Below are 20,535 nucleotides of genomic sequence, written 5' to 3'. Positions count from 1 at the left end.
TTATAGCTTTTTAAAATCATACTCAGAGCATGTTAATGAATTTAAATATCCAAATCCAGTGGATATTACACTTCCTAAAGCGAATCTTCCAAATTTCCAGTTTCTACTACATATTAAGCTAATAAATAACTTCAATAAGAGTTCTTACATTATCTAGCTGCCAATTCCACTCCTTCTCAAATCTATGTTTTAATCAATTTGTTGCATGAGCATCACTGTGGTAACAGTTCTCTTGCCCTAAATCCATCCTCTAGTTTACACTTTTTCCTTCTGTCATTTCATTACTTTTAAAACTTTAGTAGATTTCCATAGCAAACTTTCATTTTTCTGATGGTATTTCCTATATGATGTCCTCCATAATCTTTCTAGACCACATTAATTCTTTATATTACAACATTTGCATAATATTTTATTCATTGTATTAACATACTGAATATAGTTAATTGTCTACAGTGTATTGTCCCTGCTAGACCATGAATTCATTGAAAACAAGAAATGCATCTTATTCATTTTTATATCTCTCAATCTAGCAATGCTTCACCAAAACAAAAACCAACAACAAACATGAACACCCAACAAAAAACATCTAGGCATTTAGTCACTAATTTCAAAGTTCAAATCATAACACAATGATATTTGTGAGGCAATTGATTAATTCCTTACACACAAATAATGAAAATTAGAACATCTAAGTGCAGAAGCAGTACCATTTCCTATAGAAGCATATACCATAAAAAATGAGGAAATAATATGACATTTCCAGAACCAATGTAAATAAGGCTATAGAGCTTGACTTAGGGACCTAAAAAAATGGGGAGAAACAACATGTTTTGATATTGGAAAGCTCACCTTTGAAAAGATGTTAATTCTTTAAAAATTAACTTATAAATCCAATCAATGCATATTCAGTCAAAACTGCAGCAGGATTTTTAATGGGCTTTGTCAAACTGATTTTAAAATCTATACTTAAGAGAAAACACGTAAGATTTTGAACAAGAACAAGAGAAAATGTTGTCAACTACAACATACTGTAAAGCTAATCCGAGCAACATGGTACTAGTGCCAAAAAGAACAGAGACCAGTTAAACAGAATTGAATCAATTCCCTAAAATATAAGCATTTGCATTAAGATGAAGATATCATTTCAAATCTATGAATAAGAAAGTCCTTTAAACAAATAGGATTAAATAATTGGTTATAACTATATTAATGTTAAGGAAAATTAGACCACTCTTCCATTCTATACATAAAAACTAAGTAGAGAAGGAAGGGTGAAGAGATAGATGTAAAAACAAAATAGCTTTCAAATAAAAAATGAAATATTTTCAAAATGTTCATATAGAGAAGGTCTTCTATGGAAGTCAGAACCAAAGAAACAGAAATCTACGAAAGGAATGATTTAACATATAAATTAAAAGCCTTTGAGATGATGAAATATACCACAAAGTAAAAAAAAAAAAAAAGACAGTGTTGAGAGAAAATACAGTAAAATTGTTTTCTACAAAAAGGAGTAAAATCCAAAAAAATCCAAAATATATAGGAAAAGGGTAGGAAAAATACCTCACCCATCTTCTATTAGGCTTTTGTTTTTCCTTTAACCAGGTAACAATTCACAGAAGAAAACAAAATACACATGGCAGATGTATATGAAAAGATGCACAAGTTAATTCAACTAGTTCTGTAACAGCTTCAGAAAAAATATTTTTGCTGCCATACTGTCAAAAATGTAAAAGATGTATATACTCTTTATTATCATGAAGGATTTGGGGGCTTTGGGCCCTCTCGTATGTGGTTGATGGAGGGTGCTACTGGGAAACCCTTTGGAATACAATTCGTAGTATTTATCAAAAATTTTATACTCTTTAAACCAAAAATTCCTCTTTCAGGAATCAATCCTATAAAAATACGTATATGTATGACAAAAGACTGTTCAAGAACCCTCAGTGCAGTCTTGATTATAATAATGAAAATTTAGCAACAATGGAATAAAGCTCCTCAGATTTACTTTTATAAATGAGTAGAAAACAGAATGTATTTCTGTTCACGTAAAAAAAATTAAACTGTACGGAAATGTTTAAAAATGGCTGGATTTATATACATCAAATATTAATTTTACCTGTGAAGAGGGAGAGTAAGAGCTATAGGATGTCATGGAAGGAGTAAAAGAAAATTTTCACATTGTTATCTCTTGTTATCTCTTGTCTCTTGTTGTAATCACTACAACTAGAATGCATTCATGTGGTTTTTTATATATTTAAAAAACAACCATAAAAAAATACCTAGAATATGTGTACTTAATTGCACAAAAAGATAGTGGGCCTGAAAGTTTATAGTTTGAATAATTAATAGTTAATTAGCAATTCATTCAACAAATATATATTGGTATAATCCTGTAGCAAAGATTAAGTTAGGCAGTAGTAATACAAGGATGAGACAAAGCCCTACCCTCAAGATCACCCAAAAATCACAGGGACCCGGAAAAGTAGTTGAACTACAAGGTGACAACTGCTAAAGTACAGATCCACAGGATGTCACCTTATTCTTTCTGGGGAGGACAGATAGGTTTCAGGTAAGGTTGTGCAAGTGAAATTTTATTTTTAAGTGAATAGCAATATTCCCAACAGACAAGGGGACTGGAAAGGAATTTCATATAATGGGCAGTAACCCTGACCTGAGGTCATAAGCGCTGCTGTGCTACTATCTGCAGTTGAATGTCACCCCTCCACCCCGCACTTAAAACCTGTGCACCCTTAGCTAAGAGACTTAACCCCTCTCAACCTCCACGACTCAGCTATAACATGGCTGCAGTAACCACACCCACTCCATGGATTTACTGAGAAGACTGAACAAAATCATTCATAAAAGCCTCAGTACAGGGCTTCCCTGGTGGCGCAGTGGTTGAGAATCTGCCTGCCAATGCAGGGGACACGGGTTCGAGCCCTGGTCTGGGAAGATCCCACATGCCGCGAGCAAGTAGGCCCGTGAGCCACAATTACTGAGCCTGCGCGTCTGGAGCCTGTGCTCCGCAACAAGAGAGGCCGCGATAGTGAGAGGCCCGCGCACTGCGATGAAGAGTGGCCCCCACTTGCCACAACTAGAGAAAGCCCTCGCACAGAAACGAAGACCCACCCAACACAGCCATAAATAAATAAATAAATACTTTTAAAAAATAAATAAAAATTAAAAAAAAAAAAAAAAGCCTCATTACAGTACCTGGAACATACATATTGATAAATATTTGCTACTCTTCTGTTTGTTATCTATAAAGAAGCCAAAAGGAGCATGGTGTGTTCAGGAAACTGAAAGAAGACTGATATAGGTTGGTAGCAAAACTTTGAAACATTTACTAGAATATGCTGAAATGTGAATAACCCTTAACTCCAAGTGACTGCAGGGTGTTTCCAAGTAAATGCAGAATAAATCTAATTTTGTGTTTATTTACTTCCATGCTAATAGGAAAATTATCTCATGATCAATAGAACAAATTTCAATATATATTCAAGGAGATTTGCACATTCCCCTGGTAAATTTGTATAAATGATAATGAAATTGTTTACTTCAAATGTTTAAGGCTTCCAAAATTGTTATTGAAAGCAATGTTCTGTCTTAGACAACAAGGAATTTAATTTTGGGAAAAAAAATCATCTACTAAAATTAAAATATTTCATTAAAAAATAGCTTCTATCATTTAATGCAGATGAGTCAAAGATCCTTTCAATTTCCATCTTTCCATCTGCCCTCTCTCCTTAGGATATCACTACTTGTTTGCTTTCTCACCATCATTTCAAACCCGTAAGGATTCATATGAACTACCACTTCAAATCCCCTCAATCTTCCGCTGTTACCTGGCTCTTCTATTACTGCATATATATGAAGCCCTGGCCTTGTCAATTACTAGCTATGTGACTTTAGGTAAGTTACTTGACTTCTCTGACCCTCAGTCTCCTTATCTATATAATGGGAATAATAATAATAATACAGATCTGCTTATCTCATAAGGTTGTTGTGAAAATTATACAAATTACTATATGTAAAACAGAACAGTGCCTGGAAATTTATATGTTTAATTAACTGGTAATATTAGTTCTCTTCTAGTTCCCTAACCTTTCCTTGTGGAACTCTTAACATAGCTGTCTTTTGCTTGCTTCTCTCTCAGGGCAATGTTACATTAAGTACACTCTCTTACTGGCTTTCTGAAGTCTCTAAACTTCTATGTCAAAATAATCTTCAGGTTATATCTAATGCTTTCTTCAAAGTCTTCATATCTTACTTAATCTTTATCTCCACATATGACTATCTTGTCAGGCTTTCCTCCACCTCTATCATTTCTAAATTTTTGTCCCATAATATCAGATTATTAAAATTAAAACTATACTTGATGTGAACAATACAAAATATTAAAAGGACTGAGTTATTTTACTATTTAGCCTCAAAATTGAGTAAAATAGCTTGGGTTTACGATCAACATTACTTCAAAGGAATAGCTATTTAATGACTATTCAAAAGAATAACTGATTTTTAACATTATAAATCTAACTATGAAAATAACACAAATATTACTATAACTAGTACTATAACTTCTGCTACAAGATTGATATATATTTTGTCCAGAACAGCTTTACCCAGTAGAATATTTATTTCTGTCTTGCAGTGCAAGATTTTCATAATGAATCACATTCAAAAATACATTTAAAAAAAGATATACTAGTATATGTCATGAAAAAAAAATGCTGATGCTTCAAGGTACTTTACATCAAAAATTAAATACGGCACAATGGTCATGTTGTAGAGTTCATTAATGAAATTGTAAAGAGAGTATTAATCTTGAGTGTTTAATTGAACTTGTGGCGAAAATTGATCAAGCTTCTCCTGACTCAGAAATACCCCATGGCTACTATTGACCAAGAGTTTGGGACACTGATTATAATTCATATCCAAACAAAAAGGGTGTGAGACAGAAATTATTTTTAAAAGATTTCTTATTCAAAACATATACACTATTTAGCTTAATAGAGGAAGTCTTAAGGGCATTAGTTTTATTGTGGAGAGCCACAGGAAAACATACCTGGCTAGGCTGAAGGCATCGTCGATCAAACCTGCTCGGTTACTGACAGAGAGAACCTATGAGGTCAACCAAAAAAAAAAAAAAAAAAAAATGGAATCACTTAGGATTAAAATGGCAGATGTTCATATGTCAAAACAGATCTTTGATGAGTAAATCCAGTTTACCTCATGGTTCCTGATTAATTGATCAATTAATAATCTCCAATTCCTTAAATCATAGTTGACTCTAAAATAGCCAGTTTGATTGATGTTCCCCAGTAACCAGCTTCCTTTGTCCAAAGAAGTTATTCTGTGGTGTTCTGAAAACAGCATTTTAGGGGGTAAGAGAGATTTGCAATTTTAAGTGTTAAAATAGAATGAAGTATGTTTTCTTAATACCAGATATCACAGTACCAAGAATTAAAAGAGGACACCATCCTAAATACCTAATTGAAATCTACTCTTTAGTCAATTAATCACTATAGCTAGAATTTGCTAGAAAACCTTTAGTAGCTTACTCATTATTACTCTTGATAAAACCCTGTTATGTATATATAATTTTCTTTCTCAAGATAAATGTAACCAAGAAATCTACTACTGTATTCATGTGGCTGCCAGTTACATTGTATATGTATCTGTGGAAAAGGCTTCAGGTGCACATTCTACTTATTTTATTCAGCAATTCAAATAATAGGGCTCATTTATTTGAAAGTCACTGTTATTTCTTACCCTTTTCCTTGTGCTTTCTTGGATGTGCTAATAAATAACAGACTTTACAGCATCATCAATAATGTTGGAAAAAGGAACCTCATTTATTTAAGACTCTAATATTTCTACATATAATTAGAACAAAGATAATAAATTCTGCTTATTGGAATCATTTTGGCAAATGGTAACTTGATTATATTCACTGGTTAATTCAATTAAAGGAAGCCAGTAAAAGCAATCTTATAACTTACATATTTAACCCCTTCAAATATGATACAGATAGAGAACTCATTCACTTTTACTGGCAGCCTTTATTGACTTCCCAGAACCATAGTTTACAATTCTAATTATTTTGTTGCTGCTGCCCTCAGGACTCATGGTCCATAGAAGTTGCATAATGTATGAAGTTTACTTAAAATTCATATTTTATACACACACACACACACACACACACACACATACACACACACACATCTATCTAATTTCCACAGTGACTCAAAACCACAAAATGCATCATGGAAACCATTCATGTCAGTTCTGAGTAAGAGGCACAACCTCTAATTCTCACTCTATTATCCAGGTTTTTACACATCAGACAACAAAACAAATTTTATTTTTACTTTTCTTAAGCGCTGAATTTACAGAGTACTTTCTCTTAAGTAAAAACCATACAAGAAGAGGTTATACCACAAAAAATAATGAATGAATGTTAAAGATCATTAATTGTTCACGTCTAGAATGGGGTGGGCTAATGTAACCAACGCATGTTACATATTATCAACTTTCAGAAATACAGTAAAAAATACTTAAACATAAATGTATACTAAACATAAAAATCTAATCTTTAATGTTTCAAAGAGCACTTCAACTTCTTGACACCTTTATTAACAGTATGTGTTAGAACAGATAAAGAAATGAGGCTCAGACAGGTTAATTGAATTGTCTGAGATGGTGCACCTCAGGTATCCTGACTTCCGTGCCCTTTTTACCACGCATACTCTGTTGATACAAGATGGTATAACATTTTTATTGTATATGATACTGTATACATTTTCATATTCTTATATTAATTTGAAAAAGGGGGAAATAACTTGGGAAACAAGAATTATAAAAGGAGTACGAAAACTTCTTGTAAAATTTTCCTATATATAAATGTTTGAACTTAAACGCCACTGATCGTCTTTTGTCCTCAGTAGAACTTATAACCTAAAGGCCAAGTAATGGCATTTAAGGCCCTTTCTAATTCTATGATTCAATGGCAGAAAGGGATAGTTTTTTTAGTTTGAAATTTTACCCAGCTTAATCTGTGGTACTTAGGAAAATAAATCTGTCAGATATTGCTCTAAAATATTTATAGCTTCCCAAGTTTCTGATACTTTATATCTGCAGGTTTTTAAAAAATTTAATGTGTTTATCCACACAATTTCTGAGAAGCTTTAGAATGAATGTCACCCAATTTTACAGATGTAAAAATAAAAAACAATAATCTAAAAAATGGCATTTAAAAAACAACTCCTCATAAAGAGAGATTTTAGTTAATCATGTCTGAATTCACTGAAGAAAAATTGATTGAAATATTGAGGATATTGTTTCTCTTGAGCAACCCTAACTCTGTCTTCAGGAATAAGATTTTTATAGCAAAACATATTTAAATTGTTATTGAATTCACATAGGTTAAGAACAAGTTTAATCATTTTCATCTAAGAAGTGATTATTATTTAAAGAAATTACAATATTAAAGGATTGGGTTTAATATATGAACACATGATTAAACATTTTACAATTTTGAAATGGGCATCGATTTCTATGATATTAAATCTGTTTTTTAAAGTTACTTCCTCCTGACATTTTAGATAGATGGCATAACTTAACTTCATGTGATGCACTTGGTTCTAGTTTTTTGAACTTTTGAATTCAACAATGTATAGGTAGAATAGAGACCAACTAAAATAGGAAAACAATCCCTATACCATCTGTGTAGTCTGAGAAGAAAAAGGCAGGCATCTATTGTTTTTCAGTATTCTATTATTAAATTAATAACTAAAACCTGAAGGTTATTACTGTTCATGAATATTTTTACACCTTTGTTATAAATGAAATCTTTGGAGAAATGATTCCCTGAAAGGTTTTCTAATAGATTTTTAAATACCTTTTTCTTTCTACTTAATTATATCTCTAAAATGTTCTTCAAATTAACTAACGGCAAGCAATGAATTTTAAAGAGATCTTTTTCAATAGCCTAATGAGGTACAGTATGTGATGAGTACCATAATAAAAAGTATGGAAGTTATATTTCAAGTGTTCGTAATAACAATTAAAATTTATATTTAGAATATATCTAAAATGGCACAAGACTTAGATTATATTAAGGCACAAAGTAGTTGTCATTTTATAGTATTTTATATCTTTATATTTTATCCTTCCTTTTGGAATAAAAAGAGAAAGGATATCAGATCTTTCTACTCAATGTTGGCTGGTTGCAGAACAATCAGAATTTAAAACAAATAAAAAAGTGAACCAGGGTAACAAGGGTAACAGTGTGAAACAAATTCAGGTATAATAACACATACTAGTTTTCTCACTGGACTCTTGGGAGAATCAAATTAGATAATGCTCTGTAGAGATTATAGAGAACGATTCCTGTGTATCCAGTGGCAAAGTGTCAAAACTGACAGATCTGCAAAGTAACCTACCAAAGTATTAAAATCTTGTGTGTGTGTGTGTGTGTGTGTGTGTGTGTGTGTTGTAAATAAACTTAGAAAAGAAAATCAAGCTCCTAAGACACTTCTGGCAAGTTATTTCTCAAGCCTTAATTTTCTCATTTGTAAAGAGGGGACTAAAAAGAATGCTCTCTTTAACGGCTTGTAACTTTCATATGAGCCAATATTTAAGGAAAGCGTTATACCATTATGCCGTTTTTAATGTTTACTTCGAATTTGCAGCATCAATTTCCCTTTTATTTTAAGTCTTTTCTTTCCTAACATTTTTTTTAACATCTTTATTGCAATATATTTACTTTACAAAGGTGTGTTAGTTTCTGCTGTATAACAAAGTAAATCAGCTATACGTATACATATATCCCCAAATCTCCTCCCTGGGGCGTCTCCCTCTCACCCTCCCTATCCCACCCCTCTAGGTGGTCACAAAGCACCGAGCTGATCTCCCAGTGCTATGCGGCTGCTTCCCATTAGCTATCTATTTTACATTTGGTAGTGTATATATGTCCATGCCACTCTCTCACTTCGTCCCAGCTTACCCTTCCCCCTCCCCGTGTCCTCAAGTCCATTCTCTACATCTGCTTATTTATCCCTGTCCTGCCCCTAAATTCTTCAGAACCATTTTTTCTTTAGATTCCATATATATGTGTTAGCATACGGTATTATTTTTCTCATTCTGACTTACATCACTATGTATGACAGACTCTAGGTCCATCCACTTCACTACAAATAACTCAATTACGTTTCTTTTTATGGCTGAGTAATATTCCATTGTATATATGTGCCACATCTTCTTTATCCATTGCTCTGTCAATGGACACTTAGGTTGCTTCCATGTCCTGGCTATTGTAAATAGTGCTGCAATGAACATTGTGGTACATGACTGTTTTTGAATTATGGTTTTCTCTGGGTATATGCCCAGTAGTGGGATTGCTGGGTCATATGGTACTTCTATTTTTAATTTTTTAAGGAACCTCCATACTGTTCTCCATAGTGGCTGTATCAATTTACATTCCCACCAACAGTGCAAGAGGGTTCCCTTTTCGTCACACCCTCTCCAGCATTTATTCTTTGTAGATTTTTTGATGACGGCCATTCTGACTGGTGTGAGGTGATACTTCATTGCAGTTTAGATTTACATTTCTCTAGTGATTTGTGATGTTGGGCATCTTTTCATGTGTTTGTTGGCAATCTGTATATCTTCTTTGGAGACATGTCTATAGATCTTCTGCCCATTTTTGGACTGGGTTGTTTGCTTTTTTGATATTGAGCTGCATGAGCTGCTTGTACATTTTGGAGATTAATCCTTTGTCAGTTGCTTCATTTGCAAATATTCTCTCCCATTCTGAGGGTTGTCTTTTCATCTTGTTCATGGTTTCCTTTGCTGTGCAAAAGCTTTCAAGTTTCATTAGGTCCCATTTGTTTATTTTTATTTTTATTTCCATTTCTACAGGAGGTGGGTCAAAAAGGGTCTTGCTGTGACTTATGTCATAGAGTGTTCTGCCTATGTTTTCATCTAAGGGTTTTATAGCGTCTGGCCTTACATTTAGATCTTTAATCCATTTTGAATTTATTTTTGTGTATGGTGTTAGGAAGTGTTCTAATTTCATTCTTTTACATGTAGCTGTCCAGTTTTTCCAGCACCACTTATTGAACAGGCTGTCTTTTCTCCATTGTATATTCTTGCCTCCTTTATCAAAGATAAAGTGACCATATGTGCATGGGTTTATCTCTGGGCTTTCTGTCATGTTCCATTGATCTATATTTCTGTTTTTGTGCCAGTACCATATGGTCTTGATTGCTGTAGCATTTTAGTGTAGTCTGAAGTCTAGAAGCCTGGTTCCTCTAGCTCCGTTTTTCTTTCTAAAGATTGCTTTGGTTATTGGGGGTCTTTTGTGTTTCCATACAAATTGTGAAATTTTTTGTTCTAGTTCTGAAAAATGCCATTGGTAGTTTGATAGGGATTGCACTGAATCTGTAAATTGCTTTGGGTAGTATAGTCATTTTCACAATGTTGACTCTTCCAATCCAAGAACATGGTATATCTCTCCATCTGTTTGTATCATCTTTAATTTCTTTCATCAGTGTCTTATAGTTTTCTGCATACAGGTCTTTTGTCTCCTTGGGTGGGTTTACTCCTAGGTATTTTATTCTTTTTCTTGAAAGGGTAAATCGGATATTTCCTTAATTTCTCTTTCAGATTTTTCATCATTACTGTATAGGAATGCAAGAGATTTCTGTGCATTAGTTTTGTATCCTGCTACTTTACCAAATTCATTGATTAGCTCTAGTAGTTTTCTGATACCATCTTTAGGATTCTCTATGTATAGTATCATGTCATCTGCAAACAGTGACAGCTTTACTTCTTTTCGATTTGGATTCTTTTTATTTCTTTTTTGTTTCTGATTGCTGTGGCTAAAACTTCCAAAGCTATGTTGAATAATAGTGGTGAGAGTGGGCAACCTTGTCTTGTTCCTGATCTTAGTGGAAATCGTTTCAGTTTTTCACCATTGAGAACGATGTTGGCTGTGGGTTTGTCATATATAGCCTTTATTATGTTGAGGTAAGTTCCCTCTATGCCTACTTTCTGGAGGGTTATATCATAAATGGGTGTTGAATTTTGTCGAAAGCTTTTTCTGCATCTATTGAGATGATCATATGGTTTTTCTCCTTCGATTTGTTACTATGGTGTTATCACATTGGCTGATTGCATACACTGAAGAATCTTTGCATTCCTGGGATAAACCCCACTTGATCATGGTGTATGATTCTTTTAATGTGCTGTTGGATTCTGTTTGCTAGTATTTTGTTGAGAATTTTTGCACCTATGTTCATCAGTGATATTAGCCTGTGGTCTTCTTTTTTTGTGACATGTTTGTCTGGTTTTGATATCAGGGTGATGGTGGCCTCGTAGAATGAGTTTGGGAGTGTTCCTCCCTCGGCTATACTTTGGAAGCGTTTGAGAAGGATAGGTGTTAGCTCTTCTCTAAATGTTTGATAGAATTCGCCTGTGAAGCCATCTGGTCCTAGGCTTTTGTTTGTTCGAAGATTTTTAATCACAGTCTCAATTTCAGTGCTTGTGATTGGTCTGTTTATATTTTCTATTTCTTCCTGGTTCAGTCTAAGAAGGTTGTGCTTTTCTAAGAATTTGTCCATTTCTTCCAGGTTGTCCATTTTATTGGCATAGAGTTGCCTGTAGTAATCCCTCTTGATACTTTGTATTTCTGCAGTGTCAGTTGTTACTTCTCCTTTTTCATTTTCAATTCTATTGATTTGTGTCTTCTCCGTTTTTTTCTTGATGACTCTGGCTAATGGTTTATCAATTTTGTTTAACTTCCCAAGGAACCAGCTTTTAGTTTTATTGATCTTTGCTATTGTTTCCTTCATTTCTTTTTCATTTATTTCTGCTCTGATTTTATGATTTCTTTCCTTCTGCTAACTTTGGCATTTTTTGTTCTTCTTTCTCTAATTGCTTTAGGTGTAAGGTTACGTTGTTTGTTTGAGATGTTTCTTGTTTCTTGAGGTAGGATTTTATAGCTATAAACTTCCCTCTTAGAACTGCTTTTGTGGCACAATGATCCAAAACCTGACCCCACAGGTTTTGGATCACTGTATTTTCATTGTCATTTTTTTCTAGTTATTTTTTGATTTCCTCTTTATTTCTTCAGTGATCTCTTGGTTATTTAGTAGTGTATTCTTTAGCCTCCATGTGTTTGTATTTTTTACAGATTTTTCCTGTAATTGATATCTAATCTCATAGCGTTGTGGTCGGAAAAGATACTTGATACGATTTCAGTTTTCTTAAATTTACCATGGCTTGATTTGTGACCCAGGATATTATCTATCCTGCAGAATGTTCTATGAGCACTTGAGAAGAAAGTGTATTCTGTTGTTTTTGGATGGAATATCCTATAAATATCAAATAAGTCCATCTTGTTTAATGTGTCATTTAAAGCTTGTGTTTCCTTATTTATTTTCATTTTGGATGATCTGTCCATTGGTAAAAGTGTGGTGATAAAGTCCCCTACTATTATTGTGTTACTGTCAATTTCCTTTTTTATGGCTGCTAGCATTTGCGTTATGTATTGAGGTGCTCCTATGTTGGGTGCATAAATATTTACAATTGTTATATCTGCTTCTTGGATTGATCGCTTGATCATTATGTAGTGTTCTTCTTTGTCTCTTGTAATAGTCTTTACTTTAAAGTCTATTTTGTCTGATATGAGAATTTCTACTCCAGCTTTCTTTTGATTTCCATTTGCATGGAATATCTTTTTCTATCCCCTCACTGTCAGTCTGTATTTTTCCCTAGGTCTGAAGTGGGTCTCTTATAGACAGCATATATACGGGTCTTGTTTTTGTATCCATTCAGCCAGTTTACATCTTTTGGATGGAGCATTTAATCCATTTACATTTAAGGTAATTATCAATATGTATGTTCCTATTGCCATTTCTCAGTTGTTTTGTGTTTGTTATTGTAGGTCTTTTCCTTCTCTTGTGTTTCCTGCCTAGAGAAGTTCCTTTAGCATTTGTTGTAAACTGGTTTGGTGGTGCTGAATTCTCTTAGGTTTTGCTTGTCTGTAAAGGTTTTAATTTCTCTGTCGAATCTGAATGAGATCCTTGCTGGGTAGAGGAATCTTGGTTGTAGGCTTTTCCCTTTCATCACCTTAAATATGACCTGCCACTCCCTTCTGGCTTGCAGAGTTTCTGCTGAGAAATCAGCTGTTAACCTTATGCGGATTCCCTTGTATGTTATTTGTTGTTTTTCCCTTGCTACTTTTAATATTTTTTCTTTGTATTTAATTTTTGGTAGCTTGATTAATATGTGTCTTGGCTTGTTTCTCCTTGGATTTACCCTCTTTGGGACTCTCTGCGCTTCCTGGACTTGACTGACTATTTTGTTTCCCATATTAGGGAAGTTTTCAACTATAATCTCTTCAAATATTTTCTCAGTCCCTTTCTTTTTCTCTTCTTCTTCTGGGACCCCTATAATTCGAATGTTGGTGTGTTTAATGTTGTCCCAGATCTCTCTGAGACTGTCCTCCATTCTTTTCATTCTTTTTTCTTTATTCTGCTCTGCAGTAGTTATTTCCACTATTTTAACTCCAGGTCACTTATCCGTTCTTCTGCCTCAGTTATTTTGCTATTGATTCCTTCTAGAGAATTTTAAATTTCATTTATTGTGCTGTTCATCGTTGTTTGTTTGCTCTTTAGTTCTTCTAGGTCCTTGTTAAATATTTCTTGTATTTTCTCCATTCCATTTCCAAGATTTTGGATCATCTTTCCTATCATTACTCTGAATTCTTTTTCAGGTAGACTGCCCATTTCCTCTTCATTTGTTAGGTCTGGTGGGTTTTTACCTTGCTCCTTCATCTGCTGTGTATTTCTCTGTCTTCTCATTTTGTTTAACTTACTGTTTTTGGGGTCTCCTTTCACAGGCTGCAGGTTCGTACTTCCCATTGTTTTTGGTGTCTGTCCCCAGTGGGTAAGGTTGGTTCAATGGGTTGTGTAGGCTTCCTGGTGGAGGGGACTGGTGACTGTGTTCTGGTGGATGAGGCTGGATCTTGTCCTTCTGGTGGGCAGTGCTGCGTCCAGTGGTATGTTTTGCAGTGTCTGTGAACTTATGATTTTAGGCAGCCTCTCTGCTAATGAGCGGGGTTGTGTTCCTGTCTTCCTAGTTGTTTGGCATAGGGTGTCCAGCACTGTAGCTTGCTGGTCATTGAGTGGAGCTGGGTTTTAGCATTGAGATGGAGATCTCTGGGAGAGGTTTCGCCGTTTGATATTACATGGGGCTGGGAGGTGTCTGGTGGACCAATGTCTTGAACTCGGCTCTCCCACCTAAGAGGCTCAGGCCTGACACCCGGCTGGAGCACCAAGACCCTGTCAGCCACACAGCTCAGAAGAAAAGGGAGAAAAAAAAACGAAAGAAAGAAAAAAATATACATATATATAAAATAGAAGTTATTAAAATAAAAAATATATATATTATTAAAAATAAAAAATAAAAAACAAAAGAAAAAAAGAAAGAAGAAAGCAACAAAACCAATAAACAAATCCACCAATGATAACAAGGGCAAAGAACTATACTAAAAAAGAAAAAGAAAAGAAGGACAGATAGAATCCTAGGACAAATGGTAAAAGCAAAGCTATTCAGACAAAATCACACAGAGAAGCACACACATACACACTCACAAAAAGAGAAAAAGGAAAAAATATATATATATATTAAAAGCAAAGGGAAGAGAGCAAGCCAGTCAGTAAACAAGTCTACCAATGATAATAAACTCTAAATACTAAACTAAGATAAACATAAAACCAGAAACAAATTAGATGCAGAAAGCAAACCTCAAGTCTACAGTTGCTCCCAAAGTCCACCGCCTCAATTTTGGGATGATTCATTGTCTATTCGGGTATTCCACAGATGCCGGGTACATCAAGTTGATTGTGGAGTTTTAATCCGCTGCTCCTGAGGCTGCTGGGAGAGATTTCCCTTTCTCTTCTTTGTTCGTACAGCTCCTGGGGTTCAACTTTGGATTTGGCCCCACCTCTGCATGTAGGTTGCCTGAAGGCATCTTTTCCCCACCCAGAGAGGACGGCGTTAAAGGAGCAGCTGATTAGGGGGCTCTGGCTCACTCAGGCCGGGGGGAGGGCAGGGTACGGAATGCGGGGCGAGCCTGTGGTGGCAGAGGCCGGCATGACGTTGCAACAGCCTGAGGCGTGCCATGTGTTCTCCCGGGGAAGTTGTCCCTGGATCACGGGACCCTGGCAGTGGAGGGCTGCACAGTCTACCGGGAGGGGCGGTGTGGATAGTGACCTGTGCTTGCACACAGGCTTCTTGGTGCCTGCAGCAGCAGCCTTAGCGTCTCATGCCCATTTCTGGTGTCCGTGCTGATAGCCGTGGCTCACACCCATCTCTGGAGCTCATTTAGGCGGTGCTCTGAATCCCCTCTCCTCACGCACCCTGAAACAATGGTCTCTTGCCTCTTAGGCAGCTCCAGACCTTTTCCCGGACTCCCTCCCGGCTAGCTGTGGCGCACTAGCCCCCTTCAGGCTGTGTTCACGCCGCCAACCCCAGTCCTCTCCCTGGGATCCGACCTCCGAAGCCCGAGCCTCAGCTCCCAGCCCCCGCCCGCCCCGGCGGGTGAGCAGACAAGCCTCTCAGGCTGTTAAGTGCTGGTCGGCACCGATCCTCTGTGCGGGAATCTCTCCACTTTGCCCTCCGCACCCCATTGCTGCACTCTCCTCCGTGGCTCTGAAGCTCACCCCCTCCCCACCGGTCTCTGCCAGTGAAGGGGCTTCCTAGTGTGTGGAAACATTTCCTCCTTCCCAGCTCCCTGCCCGAGGTGCAGGTCCTGTCCCTATTCTTTTGTCTCTGTTTTTCCTTTTTTCTTTTGCCCTACCCAGGTATGTGGGGAGTTTCTTGCCTTTTGGGAAGTCTGAGGTCTTCTGCCAGCATTCAGTAGGTGTTCTGTAGGAGTTGTTCCACATGTAGATGTATTTCTGATATATTTGTGGGTAGGAAGGTGATCTCCACGTCTTACTCCTCTGCCATCTTGAAAGTCCTCTCTTTTCCTAACATTTGGCATTAAATTTATTCCCTTCCATTGCACCTTAATTAATAGCCAGTCAACATGCAGGCTACTACATATATGAATGTCTGCATTCTCAGCAGTTTCATAGTAAAAACAAAAGAGACAAATCCTTTTAACTACTTTCAATAATTTAAAAATTTGTTTTAAAACAATTTTTAGACTAAAATTATCTGTGCCTCAACTTGGAATGAATTAGATAATCATCTGACACCACAAAAAATTGAAGTGTCAAGAGCATTTATTGATTCAAATAAAATTCATACTTTATATTGTTCACCAATGACTTGACCTTAGTATCATGTGACATCAGATTGATATTACTGATAATGAAAAATTATAAAAACATTGATCTGATTGTTATAATTAAAAGGTGGAATTTTTTATATATGTTGATAAGAATTGATCAGAATATTTTCTTACTGTTTCTGTGAAGAAACATTTTTCATTACTATTAGTTGACTATATTTTGAAAAAAAGGGGATCTAAAAGGAGACAAATTTAACAATCTTTTATTTTTCCTAATCCTTGTCTGGTGTCAGTTTTCTCTTTGTCATCAGAATGAAGGAGTTCCAGACAGAACTAAATATATTTAGAACGAGACTAAACAGGGAAAATAGAAAGGTTGCCTTTCTTTTAGGTCCCACTTAGAAAATTCTTCCAGATTTATGTATTCATAAAGTTTTCAAGAAACATTTACTCGGTATGAACATTCCATGCAAAAGCCTTAACACTTCGACTAAGATAATGTTTATCAACCAGAAGACTCTGCTATGATTTAATGAAATATGACACATTACACTCTGCAGGTTGCACACTACACAACTTTGGGGTGAGGGAGCGTGCAAGTAATATCACAGTCCACGTAAATATCATCTCCCAGAGTTACACACCACACAAACTATGCAGCTGGGTATAACACCTAAATGTATTACCATAGGGGACGTTTTAGGCAAACATACGGTTTGAAATATCATGTTGCTATTATTCCTGATTAATAATAAAAGACTGTAAATAAAAGCAACCTCTCAAATACAACCTGTTGTCATTGGTCAAGAAAAGCCATGATAGTAATAACCTAAAGTGGAGTATAATCTGTTTCACTATGCTGTACACCCGAAACTGATATAATGTTGTAAATCAACCAAACTTCAATAAAAACAAAGATAAAAAAAGAAAAGCCATGATACTATTCTAGATACTCTGTGTGGAATAAGCGGGTACCATGAATAACAGCATAGACATAACCAGGGAGTTATAGAGGAAATGGACCTGGGAAAAGTATTCAAGAAGAATCAGACTTGCCCTGAATCCCTGCATTGCCTAAAAGTGAAAGTTGGGGCTGATCCTGACATTTGATCAGTGTCTTTGCACTCTTCTAAGTTCCCATTTTCATTCTACCTTCCAGTGAGAAATGTTTTATTTCTGAAAACTGTTCTATTTCGTGTTCCTAGCAATCCTATGGAGCAATGACTTCATTCTAATAGCTGAATCATTACGATAGAAGCTCACTGCTTTCACTCATCATTTCATAATAAATTATGTAGATAAATAAAACAACTACATGAAGATAAAGAGAAGTATAAAGACAATAGAGTAAGTGTGAATTCAGAATCATGGTATAAAAACTAATTTGAAGAAATGAAAAGAATAGATTATAGTATGCAATTTAAAGGAGAAACACCAATACATTTTAAAGTAAGCATTTCAATGCATCACTACATTACATATGAATGTTTCACACACAATGTATATAAATGAAAGCACATATTTTCATAATATGTGATGATGTGTTAAAAATACAACAACATGAAAATCTGAATAAAAATTCAACTGGCAAAACAAGTGTTTATATTTCTGGTAAGCAGATTAGATTCTGCTGTGAGACCTTTTTCTTATATGTATGTGTGTATGTATTTTAAGCACTTACATCTCCCTAATAGGAGCAAGACTGAGGAGAAGAAACAATATTTTTGCTGTTTATTTATACTTCACCTTACTTCAAAAACAGATTTGTGGTTGTTTAAATTATGCTTACAAAATAGCAAGAAAACATAAAGTAGCAGAATGTGAGAAAGGAGTAAGAAAAACAAAATGTGGGCATGCTTGACCATTTAAATCTAAATGAAATGTTACATAAAAGATGATAATTGGCTTTTTCTTCAATTCAATGGAAAACAGAAATAAAAGAGACCTGTTTCACACTCTAGAATGAAGCATTTAGATTGGATTCAAGAAATAGCTTTCTGACAGTGAATTGAAATAGGTAACTATCTTATTTGAAGATATTTAGAAATAGAATAGAATCTCATCTTTCTCTGCTCCTTGAGAGTTGACCCTACCTAAGGGATGGTTTCATGACCTAGCAAGCCTCTCCCTTCTGGCCCTATAATTATCTAATTCTACAGAGAATATTGCCTCACCCATTCTTTAAAGAGCCAGTCTGGTAAAGAGAAGATAGCTGGAAAATGGAATTAAAAAATGTGGCCTGTGTTTCAGTATCTGGCATACTGTTCTATTGGGAGTTACGATTGTAATTCTATTACATTCAGGATTATAAAATGGTACAGTTTAAAGCAGTTAAGATTAGTACTACAAGTACTTAGATTTAAATTTTCTCTTTACCATCAGAGACACAAATAAATTTAATAATTATATCAGCGGACTGAAATTAGACTATGTAGAAACTATGCTATATTATACTTAAATTTATAGAGGTAATTCCTCTATATTCTCTCTCTAATTTGTCTTTATTCACATTTTTATAACAGCTGATACAAGAGGTTAAGTTGCTAAACAATTATCTGAAACCAAATTCTCAGGGGAGAATATATTTTTTACCTGATTTGTTAGACACCCAAATAATTGCTTCTGAAGACACATGGCTTCTATTTCCTACCACAATAGTTAATGGGATCTGCCACAGGTAACTGCAAAATAAAAGAGAAACTTTAAGAATAAAAATGGTTATAACAAACAAACAACATATTCTATGCACCTCCTATGTGATTTTTCTTATTCTCTTTAGGAGAATTTTTTAAATTCCCCAGTCATAAATGTAAGGAATAGGCCAAGAAGATGAATTCACTCATTCAATGTTGCTAAGCAGACTTGGCCTCTAAGAGTTTTAATTTCAACACAAAAGGTGGACTACCAACAAAACAATTTATCTTGGGAAAAAAGATTTGCATTTTACATGAGGGATAAAAAGTAGCTAAAATCTATAAATCTGAGCTGCACTATATATTGAGTCAGGTCTTAAAATAACTCCTTTCTACTTGATTCTGCATTAGATTAATGCCCGTTCCAGTGGTTTCATGCATTTACATTTCAACATTCTCCTCATTTACTTGTTTAACTATTCTTAAAAAACACCTTTGTCAGATTTTATAGAAAGGATAATACAGCACACATAAAGTTATTCAGCAAAGTAGGGGCAAAAAGCAAAGCTGATCAGATCCCCCTAAAATCCAGATCAATACAAAGAACACCGTGGGACACAATGCTTTGTTTTCTGAAATGGAATTTCCAAATTGATGTGTGAAATCAACCACCAGTGTGCAGGGATCAGTCATGAGTCTCAGCTATTAAAGACAAGCGTTTTCTAGAACATGACTTTTTATAGGATAAAAATTTAGGCCTAAACTTGTACATGAAGTAATATCAATTTAACCTCAAATGAGCAACCGGAGATAAACTAGATAGTCTTACAATAAAATCCAATGACTACATTTTGTTCCCCTAAAATATAGCCAGGTTATGTTAACCAATCATTGCACCATTAGCAACAGGGATAGTCAACAATATGCAGTACGAGAAAAATATTTCTGACCTGAAAACTATAAGAATACTCTATGAGCTCAGTAACTATGGGAGTTAATGGAGAATTGAGAATTTTTCAGGGAACATGTTTGGGGCTATGTAACTAAAAATAGAATGAATACGTCTTTTGATGGGGGGAGGACATCTCCAAATCTGTCATATGGAATTTGATTATTATTTTATCATTTCACGTCTCCCATTCACAATAATCAGAATTTAGTAATAGCAAAAATCCAAATGGAAGACTGGAAGAAATTCCTAGTGTTATACCAACTGCTATCTCCAACACAGAAAGTTAATATGTTTAAGATTCTAAATTTTAAAAGTATATGCTATACTTAATCAGACAAACATTTCTGAGTGCCAACTATGTGGAGACATGCTGCTATACTGAATGGACTCCGGACAATTGGTCAGGAAATAAACAACCTACTGTAGCGGAACAGGTATTGTTTGTAAGGTAGACATTGGTGAACGCCAACCCATGTACACTCTTTAACAAATATCCCCAAGGTCATAACATGATACCAAGAATATGCTACAAGTATTTAATAATGGATTTACTGTTAGGAAGATACAGAGAATTTATATAATAAATCTATATATAAATATATATAGCTGTTCTCTAAAAATAATGAATCTTTTTGATTAACTGA

At 35.0% G+C, this 20,535-nt stretch overlaps 1 protein-coding gene across 1 annotated transcript in view; it reads right to left on the bottom strand.

The window, feature by feature from the left end:
- The window catches only part of TRHDE (thyrotropin releasing hormone degrading enzyme), a 394,881-nt gene that overhangs the window by 68,861 nt on the left and 305,485 nt on the right, over window positions 1–20,535 (bottom strand). Inside the window, exons 10-12 of the mRNA XM_068560705.1 lie at window positions 18,899–18,987; window positions 5,230–5,363; window positions 5,066–5,121 (exon numbers count right to left, since the gene is read on the bottom strand). Coding sequence (XP_068416806.1) covers window positions 5,066–5,121; window positions 5,230–5,363; window positions 18,899–18,987 — 279 coding nt within the window. The remainder of the gene's footprint in view (window positions 1–5,065; window positions 5,122–5,229; window positions 5,364–18,898; window positions 18,988–20,535) is intronic.

This window comes from Eschrichtius robustus, chromosome 13 (assembly GCF_028021215.1).
Source record: "Eschrichtius robustus isolate mEscRob2 chromosome 13, mEscRob2.pri, whole genome shotgun sequence".
Taxonomy (NCBI): domain Eukaryota; kingdom Metazoa; phylum Chordata; class Mammalia; order Artiodactyla; family Eschrichtiidae; genus Eschrichtius; species Eschrichtius robustus.
Note: the sequence above shows the minus strand (reverse complement) of the source record. Positions and strands in the feature narration are given on the sequence as shown.